This window comes from Morus notabilis, unplaced genomic scaffold (assembly GCF_000414095.1).
Source record: "Morus notabilis unplaced genomic scaffold, ASM41409v2 Scaffold733, whole genome shotgun sequence".
Lineage (NCBI taxonomy): Eukaryota > Viridiplantae > Streptophyta > Magnoliopsida > Rosales > Moraceae > Morus > Morus notabilis.
This window is the reverse complement of record NW_010362477.1, coordinates 38153-54228: the sequence shown is the minus strand read 5'-3', so window position 1 is coordinate 54228 and position 16076 is coordinate 38153. Positions and strand designations below refer to the sequence as shown.

General features: G+C 36.0%; 1 protein-coding gene and 1 non-coding gene across 2 annotated transcripts; one reads left to right on the top strand and one right to left on the bottom strand.

Moving 5' to 3' along the window:
• Nucleotides 1–269: 269 nt before the first annotated feature.
• On the top strand, nt 270–6221 carry LOC21390651 (tocopherol cyclase, chloroplastic). Its single transcript, XM_024168086.1, has 10 exons — nt 270–631; nt 835–1079; nt 1431–1510; nt 1597–1673; nt 1786–1955; nt 2691–2788; nt 3160–3267; nt 3709–3825; nt 4532–4681; nt 5911–6221. Exons 1-10 carry the CDS (start codon nt 345–347, stop codon nt 6085–6087), a joined length of 1509 nt encoding a protein of 502 aa, XP_024023854.1. The 5' UTR covers nt 270–344; the 3' UTR covers nt 6088–6221.
• Nucleotides 6222–7106: 885 nt separating this feature from the next.
• LOC112092293 lies at nt 7107–7210 on the bottom strand. Its single transcript, XR_002902522.1, has one exon. It is a non-coding gene; the product is annotated as a small nucleolar RNA R71 (small nucleolar RNA).
• Nucleotides 7211–16076: the final 8866 nt, after the last annotated feature.

Here is a 16076-nt window from a genome sequence, read left to right as displayed (position 1 = left end):
TTCTTTAATTAAATTTGATCTTTTTGACAAAAAGGAGGAATTTGTACGTGTTTTGTGAAATAGAAAGATACTTTTGTCTTTAAAAAATGACTGAAATATATATTTTAATAAAATGCAGATAGTATTTTGTAATTTTTTACATCATTAATTCAGATTTTTAAAGTTGAAAATTAATAATTTCAGAAAAAAAAGTCGACACATTTGTCGGCTCTCGTCCACCAATTATTTACCCGCCAGAAGGTGAAGTGCACAAAAACGTTCCTCTCAAGCTTTGTCTTTAACGCCTGGTTCAAAACTAAAACCGCCATCATTTCAAAAAAAAAAAAAAAAATCCTTGCACCGCCATGGAAGCAATCGTTTTCTCACCTCGCGAGCTTCACCATCTTCATCCCATCAACCTAGGGTTTTCCTCCATTAAATCCACTTCCAGTGTTCGGCTCTATAATCGTCCCAAGCACTCTTTTGTTTGGCCCCAATCTGGCCGTCCCAAGCTCCGTTCTCAGACGAATCTCCGATCGTCGGCGTCCGATTCCGTTTCGGAAGTTCGTAGAGACGAAGAGAAATCGCCCTCCGTCAGTCCTGTTTGCACTCCGACCCCTCCGAATCGCGACCTTCGAACTCCTCACAGCGGGTAATACATTCAATCATCGTTAGGTTATGAAGATTGTAGTTTGAATTTCAATTTTTTGAAGTCATGAACTTGATTGTTTGGAATTGTGCGGAAAAGAATAGAGAAATTGACGGAATGTAATGGAAAGTGCAAAGTGAGACAATTAATCAAGAATTTAGTAGGCCTTTTCTAATGGTTTGAGGCGAACTTGGTTTAATTGCAAGGTATCATTTCGATGGAACCACGCGGAAATTCTTCGAGGGATGGTACTTCAAGGTGTCGATTCCTGAGACGAAGCAGAGCTTTTGCTTCATGTACACCGTCGAGAACCCTGCATTTCGCCGGAAACTGTCGCCCTGGGAAGTGGCGCAGGATGGGCCTAGATTTACCGGAGTCGGTGCACAGATTCTCGGTGCCTATGACAAGTATATCTGTCAATTTTCTGAAGAATCTCAGAATTTTTGGGGAAGTACGAACTTTTTCCTAATTTGTTCTAACTTTGGTTTGTTGGAAGCTCTCAGTAACTCAGTGTTACTGTAATGAAACAATGTTATTGTAATGTGTTCTAAAAGTTATTTACTTGGGTCTTATAAATCTTAATGTAGATTTTGTTCCCTGTGCACTCCAATCCATTTACTCAGTAAAACTTGGGAATTGATGTTTTAGCATTTCAAAATAATGATGCTATTGGGCTTCTATTCTGTCCAATTTAATCTCTCATTTCTTTGTTATCCGTTTAATATTTTTTTAGCAAAGATGAAATGACCTTCCTGTGTAACTCTATCGAGGCTGACGCTACTTATTGATCTTTGCTGCATAGGTAGGCATGAACTGAGTTTGGGGAATACTTTTACAGCAGAAAAAGGACAGACGCCTCCAAACAAAGAGTTTCCTCCTCAGGTTGATATATCTTCTTCTTTTGGTTCTCTAGTTTTATATGTATGTATGTATTATATTTGTTATATGTCATGGGTTGTGCTGAATAGGAATTCAATAGGAGAGTGGTGGAAGGTTTTCAAGTCACCCCACTTTGGAACCAAGGTTTCATTTGTGACGATGGCAGGTATACCTTTCTTGTTTCCATTTTTGTGCTTTGCAACAGAACGTTCTGCTGTAACTATCTTGAACTTTGTCTGCTTGGTCAATTTTTCATGTTAACAAGCTCCTGACGACAGGTCAGATTATGTGGATGTTGTGAAGACTGTTCGTTGGGAGTACAGCACGCGCCCAGTTTTTGGCTGGGGTGATGTTGGCTCCAAACAAAAGTCTACTGCAGGGTGGCTCGCAGCTTTTCCTGTATTCGAACCCCATTGGCAAATATGCATGGCAGGCGGATTATCAACAGGCACATGCTTTTCTCCCTAGTCTCACCTAGTGAAAATTCTTAACATTACTCGATTGTTTTTAATATCTTTGTTTTTCAAGGAGAATTTCTGTAATATCCTACTGTGCTTGTTAGTTTTTTATTGGATCTGAGTCTGCTATTTTGATTCGTCGACATTGTAAATATGAGTTTGAGTTTGTGAAGCCAGTGTTGTTGCTACTGTGTATGGATGTGCATCCTTGGAGAGAGAGGTGGTTATAGCTAATGGATTTGTGGGTTTTGTTTGTTTGTTTTCTTTTTTGTTCGTTTTTGGTTTTGGTTTTTTTTTTTTTTTTTTTTTTTTTTTTTTTTTTTTTTTTTTTTTTTTTTTTTTTTTTTTTTTTTTTTCTTTTGTTTCTGTTTCTTTTTTTTTTTTTTCTTTTTTCTTATCCTTTTTAAAGTTATGGCACTCTGGCTGCAAATCTGTTATTGATTTTGTGGTGGTTGCAACCAAAATGTTGCTATCAACTTATAAGTGCAATTAATTATCATGTATTTTTTTTACCATACTTTTCATCTTTTGAGGACATACTATTGCAATGTTGAGCTCCCTATCCTCTTTTTTTTGTTTATAAAATGCGAAGTTTTAACACTATTACCAATTCTTGTTGAGACAATTATCTGCCTTTCTTACCCAAAGTTTGTGTGTTTGATATTCACTGTTTCACCTGCTTACATTATTGACAACATTCCCTCATGTTTCAAATTTATATTCAGGTTGGATAGAGTGGGATGGTGAAAGGTTTGAGTTTGAAAATGCCCCTTCCTATTGTGAAAAGAATTGGGGCGGAGCTTTTCCTAGAAAATGGTTTTGGGTAAGTTCTTATCCACCCATGGATATCAACTGAAATGGGTTCAAAAAAGTTTTGCAATTAGTGTTTTGAAAAGTTGGTGACACTGGTGATGTTTCTTTCCTCTGGCCTCTCGGTAAGTTATTGCTGTGAACACAGGTCTATTGAAGAAGAAATATTGCCTGCTAGATACTGAAACAAAGAATAATGAAGAAAAGTTTTCTAACCACCATTTTCTTAATGACCTGATTAACAATGTTCTTTTACATTGTATCATTTCATGGTGAAGTGTCTTTATTTGGAGATTTAATATTTTATGGGTATGTCATCATTTATATACTACGCAAGCAATCGTGTTCACGTCTGCATCCTTGCTTATTGCTGTTGTACTGCAGGTTCAAAGTAATGTTTTTGAAGGCGCCACTGGAGAAGTTGCTCTGACTGCAGCTGGGGGATATAGGCAAATACCTGGGCTGACAGAGACTTTCGAAAATGCTGCATTGGTGAAAATCCTCTACTAATGGTCTCTGTACTTTTCCCAAAATATTTTCAGATCTTTAAGTTTTTCAAGATATTTTCCATGAAGGGAAAGCTGTTATTAAAGAGAAATGATAAAAGGAGGGATATGAACTGTGCAATAACGAACCTGACTTTTTTAAGCACATGTGTTGTTTTTCGTCCACTTCAGTCAGATTATTGTTGAATGGAAGTGGTATTGCGATCTTTCTCAAGAATATGGTATTTACGTTTATTTTCTTAAACAATGAGGTCAAAAACCATTGCTCTTTTGCGTACCAATTTTGCTAGTCACTGCTTCAATTATAATATGCATTGAAACTTGTGTAGCAATTTTCCTGAAAAGTGAGAGCATTAGCATACTTTTAACAAAATTAGTAGTCTCATTGTTTTTGAGTTTGTTCGTTTATGCTGATACATGGATGCAGGTTGGAGTCCATTATGGTGGAAAATTTTATGAATTTGTGCCATGGAATGGTGTTGTGAGTTGGGAAATTGCTCCTTGGGGTTACTGGCATTTGGCTGGAGAGAACAATACACACATGGTACGGAATCTTGCTTAAGTATAACCTCATGTTGGAGTAGATTTTACGTTCTGTAACTTGCAAAGATTTTGTACTTCCATTCCTGCAATTATTTGTTCACTACTGGTTATTTATTTGTTATAAATGGGCTATTCATTCACAACAAACATGGAGAGAGGGACCATTCCCTCAACGATCAAGAAAGAAACACAACCTAGAAAAGAAAAAAAAAAACTACTATCTGAATTTAAAACAAGCACACAAATTAACCTGGATTTAAGATGGAAAAAAGAGAAAAAGAAAAAAAAAAGACATGTCTAGGAAATGGAGAACAGGCAATCTGCTATGCAGATTGAATTTGCACATGCCCAATTCCAATGCATGTGCTCAGTGCCCTTTGAACTAGAAATAAATAATTGAATACTGCCTCAGAAGTCAGTGAAAATTATTTCTTCGGGTTCTTGAGAAAAATTGGCAGATCTTAATATTTTAAGAAAAAAAATTGAACGATTATCAAGAGAAGAAAAAGTCATTTAGGTTAAAGGGTTTTAAAATGAGAGAATCTTAGATTTTTCTCCTAAGTCTGCTTCTTTGTTGTTTTATTCCTTTTTACCCGTTGATGCAAGCTATTTAGGAGATATTAATGCAATTACGTCTAAGCTTTTCATTGAAGATATCAAAGTTAACATCAGTGTAATAACCGATGTAGTTTCTTGTTTACGAGCAGGTCGAATTGGAGGCAACTACCCAGCATTCAGGTACAACATTACGTGCTCCAACATCAGAAGCTGGACTTGCTCCGGTTTGTAAAGATACTTGTTTTGCGGTATTAAAATTGCAAATCTGGGAGCGAAAATTTGACGGGAGTAAGGGGAAGGTGCACTTTTTCTCCCACTTGAAATATTTTCTTCTTTTTCTTCTTGCTGTCATAATTACTATTACTATTGTTATTATTGTCATCGTTATCAATTTATACTATTGTTCTTATTATTGTTGACTAGATGTCGTTGTTTTCATTTTTCTTTTTGTTACTGCTGTTGTCATCTTGGTTTAGGTCTTTGGATCAAGTGAAGCATCTTTTGACTAGTAGTTATGACCAAAAGAAAAAAAAACCAGCGTCTTATCTGCTTAGTTTGTTTGATCAAGTTCTTTTTCTCAATACATAACTTCCATCAAACACCACACACACGTGTGTGTGTTCGTGTGTATGGTGGTTGTGTGTGTTCGTGTGTATGGTGGTTGGAGGGGGTAAGTAGCAAAGGAACTAAGTCCACGGGATGGGAGGAGGGGTGATGAGGGCATCTCTGAGACCTACGGGGGCTGGGTGGGGAGTGGGCAATAGAAGAGGCTCAACAGGCTGGGTGTCGATGGGAGGAGGTGTGACGGGGCAGGGATCACGGTGCAGGCCTCGCAGCAGGCCATGGGGTGGCTGGGTTCAAAAGTTCTTCACCAATATGTCATCATTTGGATCGTTTCCTTTTTTTTTCTTTTTTCTTTTTTTGGAGGTCGAGCTTAGGCTCAGATTTAGGGGCTGCAATTTTTGGTCTGCAAGTGAGGGAGATGAAGAAGAAGAAAAAAAGGGTGTTGATGTATTTGGGGGTATTTTAGTCTTTTGAAGCAAATTAAGGTCTCATGATGAGAAAGCCAGCCAAAGTTGGATGTCTGTTGGCAATCTCAATCTTTTTACAACCATCTTAGGAGTTCAAAGAGCTTTTTTTTTTTTTAAATAGGAAAAAGAGTTCAGTGACCAAGATTTCGCCACTTAATAGCGCAAGACCAAATGAAATGAATGCCCTTCTTTTTATTGTTTGCTTGCCTTGTGAGCATATTCGGGATTGATCCTATGTGCATTTTTAATGTGATGGGTACATGTTCTATGTTTTTCCCCCTTTGGCGTATAAAAATGTTGAAATAATTCTCCCCAACTAGTTTGCTCTCTTTTCTTCTAATGCCAGTGTTTGGCGAGTACAATTTGGCTCTTTAGTGGTAGCCATTTAGTGAACATCTTTTAGAAAAGCTTGTAATCTTACTAGTTAGTATTGTACTTCCATGAAATACACTTTGCTTTGATGATTTTTAACACGCTGGATTTGGTAAACTATGTAGATTATTTTGGACGTTACAAGCGACATGGCAGCGGCGGAGGTTGGAGGTGGACCATGGTTCAACACTTGGAAGGGAAAGACTGCCACACCAGAGTCAGTTCGCCAGGCTCTTAATGTTCCAGTTGATGTGGAAGGATTTTTCAATTTTGCTCCATTTTTCAAACCCCCAGGTCTATAGTTGTAGTTCTCACATAAAAAAGTTTAAGTTGTGACTTAAATTGTAAAAAAAATACACCCTGTACGAGTCTACAAGGTTGTGGAGATAAATACTTCTCAAAAAATATATAAAGTTCATGAAGCTTGGTCTAGCGGTAAATTCCCGCCGACCTTAAGAAGACACGTGGTTACGGGTTTAGTCTAGTGGTTAGAATTTTTCGGTACAAAACTTGAGAGGAGGGGAATTCAAACCCATGAAATTAACCTTGGATTTACCACGTCGAAATTTATTTGAGCCTTGTGAGCTCGGTGGATGACTCGAACATACGCCTACAAAAGCTTTATTGGAAGACAAATATCTGAAAATGCACGAACATTGTGGCAGTCGGATACATATAGCGTTACTAAATTTAGGAAAGAATAAAACTGTTTGGCGAATTCGAAGTTCAACTCTGTTCTTGAACGAATCCTCCTCTCCTTCGTAGAGTCGTCTTCTCTCCTTTTCTTACGTTATTTTATTTTCTTGCATATTGTCAGGTGTCTTATAGTGTATGCTACGATCTAAAAGTCTTGAAGTCTTTGATCTTGAGATTGGGCGAACTTTCAGAAGACGTAAGCGGGAAAAGAAGGAAAAGCTTGTGATCGTTGATATGATATAAAGAGAACCTGACACTAAGGCTGTGGGGGGTTATTCTACCCCCGATGTTACCGGGATACCGTCAAGCATTGCTACTCCAGTTATTCAAGCCAACAACTTTGAATTGAAGCCGGCAATCATCTCCATGATTCAAAACTCTTGTTAGTTTGGGGGTTTGCCTAGTGAAGATCCTAATGCTCATATCGCACGTTTCTTGCAATTGTGCGATACCATGAAGTTCAATGGAGTCTCAGAGGATGCTATAAGATTGAGACTGTTTAGCTTTTCTCTCAGAGACAAGGCTTGGAGTTGGCTTTATTCTCATCCCCCAAATCACTTCACTACTTGGAATGATCTTGCTTAGAAGTTCTTGGTTAAGTATTTTCCTCAATCCAAGACCATTCAGATGAGAAATAAAATTACTAATTGTGCAACATGATAGGGAGACTTTATCAGAAGCTTGGGAGAGATTTCAAGAGTTGTGCAGGAGATGTCCTCATCATGAGGTGCAAAAATGGATGCAGATTTAGTATTTCTACAACGGTCTATATTTGAGCAATGCAAAATTAGTGGATGCTGCTGCAGGAGGTGCATTGATGAGAAAGACTGGATGATGCTTTTAATCTTCTAGATGAGATGGCTGTAAATGATTACAAGTATCCGAAGGAGCGAACTATGGTGAGAAAAACTGCAGGGGTACTTGAGGTTGATGCTTTGATGGCTCTGACGAGCCAAGTGGCTGCTTTGGTGAAGAAACTGGACAATAAAGAGGTGAATTCAGTGCATATTTCAACTTCTTGTTGTGAATATTGTGGAACCAATCATGAAAATGGGAGTTGTTTGTCTGTGGCGGAGCAAACTAATTACATGGGGAATTTCAATAGGCAGCAATAAAATCCAAATTCAAACACCTCTCACCCTAGTTCCAGGAATCATCCAAATTTTTCTTACAGGAACACTCAGAATGTCTTGAATCTTCCTCCGGGGTTTGTGAAACAAGAGAAGAAGACTTCGTTGGAAGAGATGTTTTCTCAATTCATGTTGACTACTAAGCAACATATGGATGATACTAAGCAATAAATGACTAAGACAGACACTTTGTTGAGTAGTCAAGTAGTAGCAATCAGGAACTTAGAAGTGCAAATGGGGCAATTGGCAAGTTCTAGTTCAACAAGGCAACAAGGCTCTCTTCCAAGTGATACCATTCCTAATCCTAAAGAGCAATGCATGGCTATTTCTATAAGGAGTGGTTTGCAACTACAAGATCCACAAGTGAAGTCAAGTACAGAGAAGAAGCAACTGCATGATGACAAAACTACAAAAGAGAAAGTAGGAGAGGAGATTGAAAAGAAAGATTTGTCGGTAGAAACACATGAGCCAAAAATTATGTTTCTGCAAAGATTGCAGAAGAAGAATTTGGATAAGCAATTTGCCAAATTCTTAGAAGTGTTTAAGAAGCTCCACATCAACATCCCATTTGCAGAGGCCTTAGCTCAAATGCCAACGTATGTGAAGTTCATGAAGGACGTCCTTTCTAACAAGAGGAAGTTGGAAAATTTTGAGACAGTAGCGTTGACTGAGGAATGTAGTGCCATCATTCAGAGGAAGTTGCCACAGAAACTGAAGGATTCGGGTAGTTTTATTATACCATGCACTATTGGAAACTCCTACTTTGGAAAGGCATTATGTGATCTTGGAGCAAGTATAAACCTTATGCCATTATCAGTCTTTTAGAGGTTAGGGTTAGGAGAACCGAAGGCTACTACAGTTTCACTACTAATGGCAGATCGTTCTGTTAAATACCTACGGGGTATCGTTGAAGATGTTTTGCTAAAAGTGGATAAATTCATCTTTTCAGCGGATTTCATTGTACTTGATATGGAGGAAGATGCGGACATTCCCATTATCCTTGGAATACCCTTTTTAGCAACATGAAGGACGCTTATTGATGTGCAACGAGGAGAACTCACAATGAGGGTGCAAGATGAGCAAGTTACTTTCAACGTGTTCAAAGCCATGAAACTACTGACTGAGGCAATGGGGTGCTTTTGAATGGATGTGATTGGGGAACTTGTTGGGGATAAGATTAAGATGAAAGGATTAGATGATGATCCGGAAGCATGTTTGGTGCACTTTTTGACTACGGTAATGTTAGACGATGAGGAAGACAATGAGTTTGTGAAGTTTCTTGTAGCATCACCTCCACATCCTTTTATGAAGACTCTCCCCCTTAAAGAGATTAATCCAAGCTAACCACGGTTGATTCCTTCTATTGAAAAGCCACATGCACTGGAGTTTAAACCTCTACCATCACATTTAAGGTATGCTTATCTCGGTGAATTTTTTACTCTTTCGGTTATTATTTATGCTTCATTGAATCAAGAAGAGCAAGATAAACTGTTGCGAGCTCATAAAACAGCTTTGGGATGGTCGTTGGCGGACATAAAAGGTATTAGTCCGTCGATTTGCATGCATAAAATTTTGATGGAAGAGAATTGCAAAACAGTTGTTCAACCTCAACGGCGATTGAATCCTAACATGAAGGAGGTTGTGAAGAAGGAGGTGCTCAAATGGTTAGATGTTGGGATTTTCTACCCAATTTCTGATAGCTCATGGGTAAGTCATGTACAATGTGTTCCTAAGAAAGGTGGGATGACAGTGGTTAAGAATGAAGCCAATGAGCTAATTCCAACAAGAACGGTGACAGGATGGAGAGTGTGTATGGATTACCGAAGACTAAACGATGCCACTCGAAAAGACCACTTTTCGCTTCCTTTTATTGACCAAATGTTGGATAGGCTTGCACGTTACAACCGATCGACCGGTGACAGAGACGTTATAACTCACCGGTCGCCCTGTCTTCACTAACCGGTCAACCGGACCGGTCGACTTGTGACACTGACGAAAGTTATTTTTCCTAGTTTTTCAATACGGGAAACTTGCATAGAGTTTCAGTTTTGATTCAAACAACCTAATAGAGAAATTGCCTGATCAAAACAGTCATATAATAGTCTTCTCATATTAAACAACTCTTAAAACAATAATTCAACCAATTTATCTAGAATTAATTTATCAATTAATTCACCCATGAATTAACTTTGAACCTCTCGTTACGGAAATAACACAAGTTACCAATGTGTAGGAAATACACCGTATCGTTACAGGAAATTATGTGAGCTAGCAAAGGGACCCGATGGACATATATAAATCAAGTTCCTATAATCACAACGCTACTTATAAATTAACAAGTCCGTCTCATGATTATAAAAGTCTAGCGCTATTCCACTAAAAGCTTAGAGCTGACTTTATTTCCTTGATTGTGGATCATAAGATTTAGACTATCATCTTTAGATTCTTGTCTTTCGCATGTTCTTCACATTACATGCATGACCTAAAGATTTAGAATGACAGTCTCAGACTTTCAGTTTGCTTATCATACATTCAACTATTATGAACATAAAAAAGACAATTTATAGATATATAAAATAAACAAATCTTTATTAATAGTTAAAATATCTCAAAGAATATTGTTACATTTATTCTTAAGGGCATAAATGCTAACAATATTTGCTTTTGAAATAGTGCGAGTTATAGTCCTTATTCTGAACGGTCGCTTTCTTCTTTGGTGCCATTGCTCCCGTATAATACAAACGCAACAATAACACCAAACACCAAGTACGCTGCCCCAAGCACACCAATCACGCCACTCAGGCAAATTATCGAACACTTGGTAGGCAGTTTATTCTTCATGCACACCGAATCAATAAAACACCTTTGCTATCCCCAGAAGGCAATCAAATTGCGCCAAAATGCAAATTCGGCGCCTTACAAGCTATTATCAGTGACGCACAAAACCCCAATATCTCATAACTAGGGGTGACAATTCGTGTCACGTGTCGTATTCGTGTCGTGTTTTGATCATTTTTTTAAAATTTACAGTCAACCTGAACACGACCCGTGACACGAAATTTTTTAAAAACCACAACACGAACACGACACGACCACTTTACGAGCTGACACGACACGACCCGAAAATGACCTGTGAACCCGAAATTGACACGAAAATTGTATACTTTTATTTAGTTTTTTACATATTAGAAATAACTTAAAATGCATACCACACTAAATTACAATAACATCCATTGAAATTAAGCAAATAATAGTATAAGATTTTGAATATAACTATCATGATATCACAAGTTCATAATAAAATTTACAATATGAAATGAAAAAAATATGTATTTATTAGTGTTTTACGAGTTTCGCGTCGTGTTCGGGTTAGGCGGGTCCAACCCAAAATTGACCCGTATTTTTCGTGTCAATTTCAAGTCGACCAAATTCTGACCCGAACCTCTTTTTTCTCAACCCTAATTCGCAAAATTCATATCGTTTTCGAGTCGTGTCGTGACCTATATTGCCGGCCCTACTCATAACAATGTTCAACTCATCACCACATTGAAGCAAAGAATTTCACACTAATTCATGAGCAATACGTTATTTTTGTACAAAAATCTTAGTGTGAGTAGGAGCACAACTTACTTGATGAGAGAATGTACAAAGAAACCGTACAATCACGCCCAAAGTCTGCCCAAACTGTGCACTACACTTGCGAAGCCCAAATACCTCCAAACTTGATAAATCCGAAGAGGAATGGTGGAGTTTGATGGAGATGGAGGTCGATTTGTGGTGGAATGTTGGGGAATTATGTAGGTCTCCTTGGCAAATTGCTAGTCTCCGTGGGAACGATATCTTATTCACTCATTATATTACTTGTGAGATTCGTACGCTTGTGAAAAATCACATCATATACATATAGCGTTACTAAATATATTTGAGCCTATGTTTTCATCTTTTCATTCAAAGTAGAAATTGCAAAGCTTGGCTTAATAATCTCAAATAAATTTTGAATAAATTTATGAGACTTTTTCTGGTACGTCAGTTAGTTGAGTTTTTTTTTTGTTTTTTAAATCTGTATAAAATCACATAAAAGTTAAAAAGTACGCAGATCTTACTGTTAGAAAAATCTAGCCAGAGAATCTCTCCAAATTTAGAAGTATAGAATTATATTTTAAAATTAAAAGTAAAGTTAATTAATTAATTAGGAAATAATTTTTACTCAACAATTGATGTAAAAGCTGACATAGAAAAACTACATGTTCGTTCCCTTTGCAATTTTGAATTGGCTGGTTGGTTTGAACTAAAAATTCTGAATCTATTTAGGTTTATTCTAATCCAAAATGGTATTTAGGATTATAAAATTTAAATAGAAAATAAAACATCACATCAGAAAATAAAAGTTTAAATTGATGTTTGATTAATGTGAGAATTGTGAGTAAACTATAAAGAGATAATTTTCAATCAAAAAATATTGTAGTAAATAGATTTAAATTCATGAGAACTTAGTGGAGTTAAGTTCTCCGAAACCTATAATTTTGGGCTCACATATCTTCTCAACTACATTTGAGGTTGAAAATTTTAACAACCAAACATGGGTGGTAAACTAAATGGGTTCAAACCGGAGCCGAGCCATGCATTGTAAATCCATGAAACAGATTGTTAGATTTTTATTGAACTAGTACCCGCATAAGTAATGATAATGTGGAACCCCGTTCTACTAAACAATTTCGCTATTTGCTATGATTCCGTAATCACACTATTGCTTTAACTATCAGTGGACCATGCAAAACAAATAAACGGAGGAACACATGAAAAGAAATATATACTTTTTTTACGAAGTACTCTTGGCGCATCTACTTATCAATAAGGTTATAGTCTCCGATGAACTCTTAGTATATGAGTCCAAGTATTCCTGGCTCCAGGTTTTGTCATTTGCAAGTCAATCCATGCTCTGAATTCATTGATTCTGTCTCTCCAAAGTCAGACCGCTGCTTCAGTTGCGGAGAAAAATAACATTATTCAAAGAATTATCCTAAGAAATCTGCCAAGTCAGCCAGAATCATCTAGCAACTACAAGCCAACTCAACAAATCGGGATGAAGAAGATGCTGATCTGGAATCCCTGTTTTCTGAATAAGAAGACCCAGACATGGATACAGTCTTCGCTATTCCAGACTCAGATCAAGAACAATGTTCCATAACTGTGCCAACTCCTCCACTACCAAATGTCGAAGTCCAGATCCTAACTTCGAAGTATGAAAATCCAGTAAACTTGATTGCCTACATGGATACCGGTGCATGAAGTACAATGATGAATCAAAGAGTCCAAGTTGAATTCTTAGGGATGCAAATATCCCAAGGAAAGTTTCAACCTGGTCCGCACATAGCGTGAGAATTATTGACGTTTCTAGATAAGAACCTCACTATAAAGCAGATCCAACAGTTCTTGAGAATAGTCAATTATCTCAGAGACTTTATTCCACGCGTGACTGAACATACTAGCCAGTTGTCAAAAATGTTGAAAAAGAATCCCTCTCAGTGGGGGACAAAACAGACATCCGCTGTCATTGACCAATGTCTGCAATAGAACCAATAACCCACATGCCCGATTCCTGTACAATACAGAGCAACCATACCTTGCCCTCTACCATCTTTGTCCTTTTGGCGAGATCACTGAAGATGATATTTGGTACCTATGGTACCAAACAGTTCTTTATAAGATCGCCTTAAACTGTCCACTCATGCAGCTTCACACACACCTCAATGATCCCAGCAATGGAGGATCAACTCTGTGGCAACTTCTGGAGACATTTAATCCACTCATGTGGTGGAGAAAGGAAGTCTCAAGACTTCTCCAGCGATACAGAGTATGGACCTTCTCTTCAACAGAGGTTCCACTGGTGCATACTATCTTCTTTCTACATCGTCCATACCTACTTAACTTAGAGACGCATGGGTTATACACACAACATGAACTGTACACCTGGTACACTGGCTTTGCCTATCCTCAGTCACTTAAGGATATCACGGATCACCCTTTAGTGACTAAGGATAGGCAAAGCCAGTCTTTTAATATTAGCATATTAATTAATCCCTGAAATTTTACATTTTGACAGTTTTGATACATGATACTAAAATTAACGAACCATTTCTAAAATTTAACAAATATAATCATATGTCCATCGTGTGATAATTTCAGATTTTACAAAAAAAAAAAAATAGTTGCATTATATGTAAATTTTCTGTTTGTCACTATTACAACCCGTTGAAAACTTTAATATTTTGCACATTGTAATCATTTATATAAAAAATTTTCAGTTTTTTATGCGACAAGGATGTGTAATTATCTACGTTAAATTTCAAAAATTGCTCGTCAAATTTAATGTCAGTGACTAAAACGGTCAAAAATGAAAGTTCAAGGATTAATATGCCGAAATTAAAATTTTAGCGAACAAAAATCATTATACCCAAAATTTAGGGACTAAACATACCAATTACCCCATGTTTTTTTTAACACTATAATTATAGTCTACTGTAGGTATCGCACATGTTTTTTTACGGACACCCACTCAACTTTATAAGTTTTGACAAATTATTTTTGGCAGTTTCATTTAATACAATAACGTGCTTAAATTGCTATTAAAATTAGGGTACATAATTTATCTTTTTATACCTTATATAATAAGTTTATATAAAAAGTATATATTTAGCTTTTGATTTCATCAAAAGTATACCTTCATATTTCATTTAATATACAAATTCATACCTTATATTGGTTAACACTTGATTTTGACGTCAAAAATGACCAAAGCACCCTTAAATACAAGAAAGAAAAATAAAAATAAAAATTCAAAAAATATATATAAAAATAGAAAATCTTCAAAAAATGGTTTATAGAAAATCTTCAAAAAATGTTTTTTTTTACTTCTCATATTCTTTTTTAAGAAAGTTTTTAAGAGTTTTATTTGTTATTTTTAATGATACTTTAGTCATTTTTAAGGTCAAAATTAAGTGTTGACCGGTATAAAGTATGAATTTGTATATTAAATATACTTTTGATGAGATAAAAAACTAAATGTTTGCTTTTGGATAGTTAAAATGTAAGGTACGAAAAAGTAAATAACTGTTAAAATGAACTCACATGGCGATCATGTGCAGAGCACGTGCCCAAAACTCGTATTTATAAATTTGATGGAGTTGATGCTTTTGTGAGTCGGCATTCATTATTAAACAAGAATTAGGGTGTGTTTGGTTACAGTGGTGGAATAGTAATGAGAATGGAATGGAAAAGAAAATTGATTCATTTATTTGGTTGTAATTTTAAGAATTCTCTAGAATGGAACATGAATATTTTCATGTTGACAAACTTACCCTTATGCTATATATAACACTAATATTTTATCTATCAATATAATATATAAAATGTAATATAATATAATAAAATTATTATTATATAATTATGATATATAATATAAACTCAGGTATAGCGATTCTTATTGTTTATGTCGATGACATTGTTGTTACTGGGGATGATGCAGAAGCTATATCATATAAAAAAAAGCAGCTAAGAGATAAATTGGATATAAAAGATCTTGGAAAGTTGAAGTATTTTCGGGGCATCGAAACAAATAACCAGCCAACTATATATGCAGCCTGCCTTCCTCTCATCTTCCTTATAGAACCTTAGAATTAACGAGATCTAGAGTCTTGGATGAATCCTCTTGAAATGGGTCGATCAACCCTAGAAGACTCGATGGCTTAACAGCCCAGTGAATAACCTGATTCAGAGAGATAACCCGGTCTTTAGCCCCTCACAAATGAAATTCTCAAAATCCATTGAAGAAAGAAAAAAGAATGTATTTTTCTGAAATAATTATTATTCAGAATTGTAATTTGCAGTAGTATAAGTATAGCCGGTGACCTGTAATAAAATTAAATGGAGACCATTTGTAAGCAACCTCTACCCCACAACATTCAATATTAAATAAATATATTATAATTTATAACTATATTATAAATTAATTATTATAATTATTATAATTATATTATATTATAATATTTTTTTATTATATATTATATTATATTATATTATAAGATATAACTATTATATAATATATTTTAATTATATTATAATATTGAAGGGTAATTATGAAAAAAAAGAACTTAGAATGGCCATTCCTCCCATATGAGGAAGGAATGATGATTCACTCAAAATGGGTGAATGACTATTCTTTTTGAATGATCATTCTTTTCTTATAAATCTAACCAAACATCAAATTAGAATTCCATTCCATTCCATTCATTTCCACCCAACCAAACACACCCTAGAGAGAAAAGAAATAGTTAATTTCAAATAAAATAAATAAATAAATAGATGAAGTGATGGAGTAGATAAACGTATATGCTACTGAATAACCTGATGATGGGGTGGTTGAAAGGATAACTTGAAAGGATAGTTTCTGCTGTTCCTCTAGGAGT

Excerpts from the sequence above, each read along its gene's own strand:
- LOC21390651 (XM_024168086.1), top strand. The coding sequence starts at position 345 with ATGGAAGCAATCGTTTTCTCACCTCGCGAGCTTCACCATCTTCATCCC. Across the intron at positions 632-834 it reads CTTCGAACTCCTCACAGCGG|GTATCATTTCGATGGAACCA; the intron begins GTAATACATTCA and ends TTTAATTGCAAG. Across the intron at positions 2,789-3,159 it reads TTCCTAGAAAATGGTTTTGG|GTTCAAAGTAATGTTTTTGA; the intron begins GTAAGTTCTTAT and ends GTTGTACTGCAG.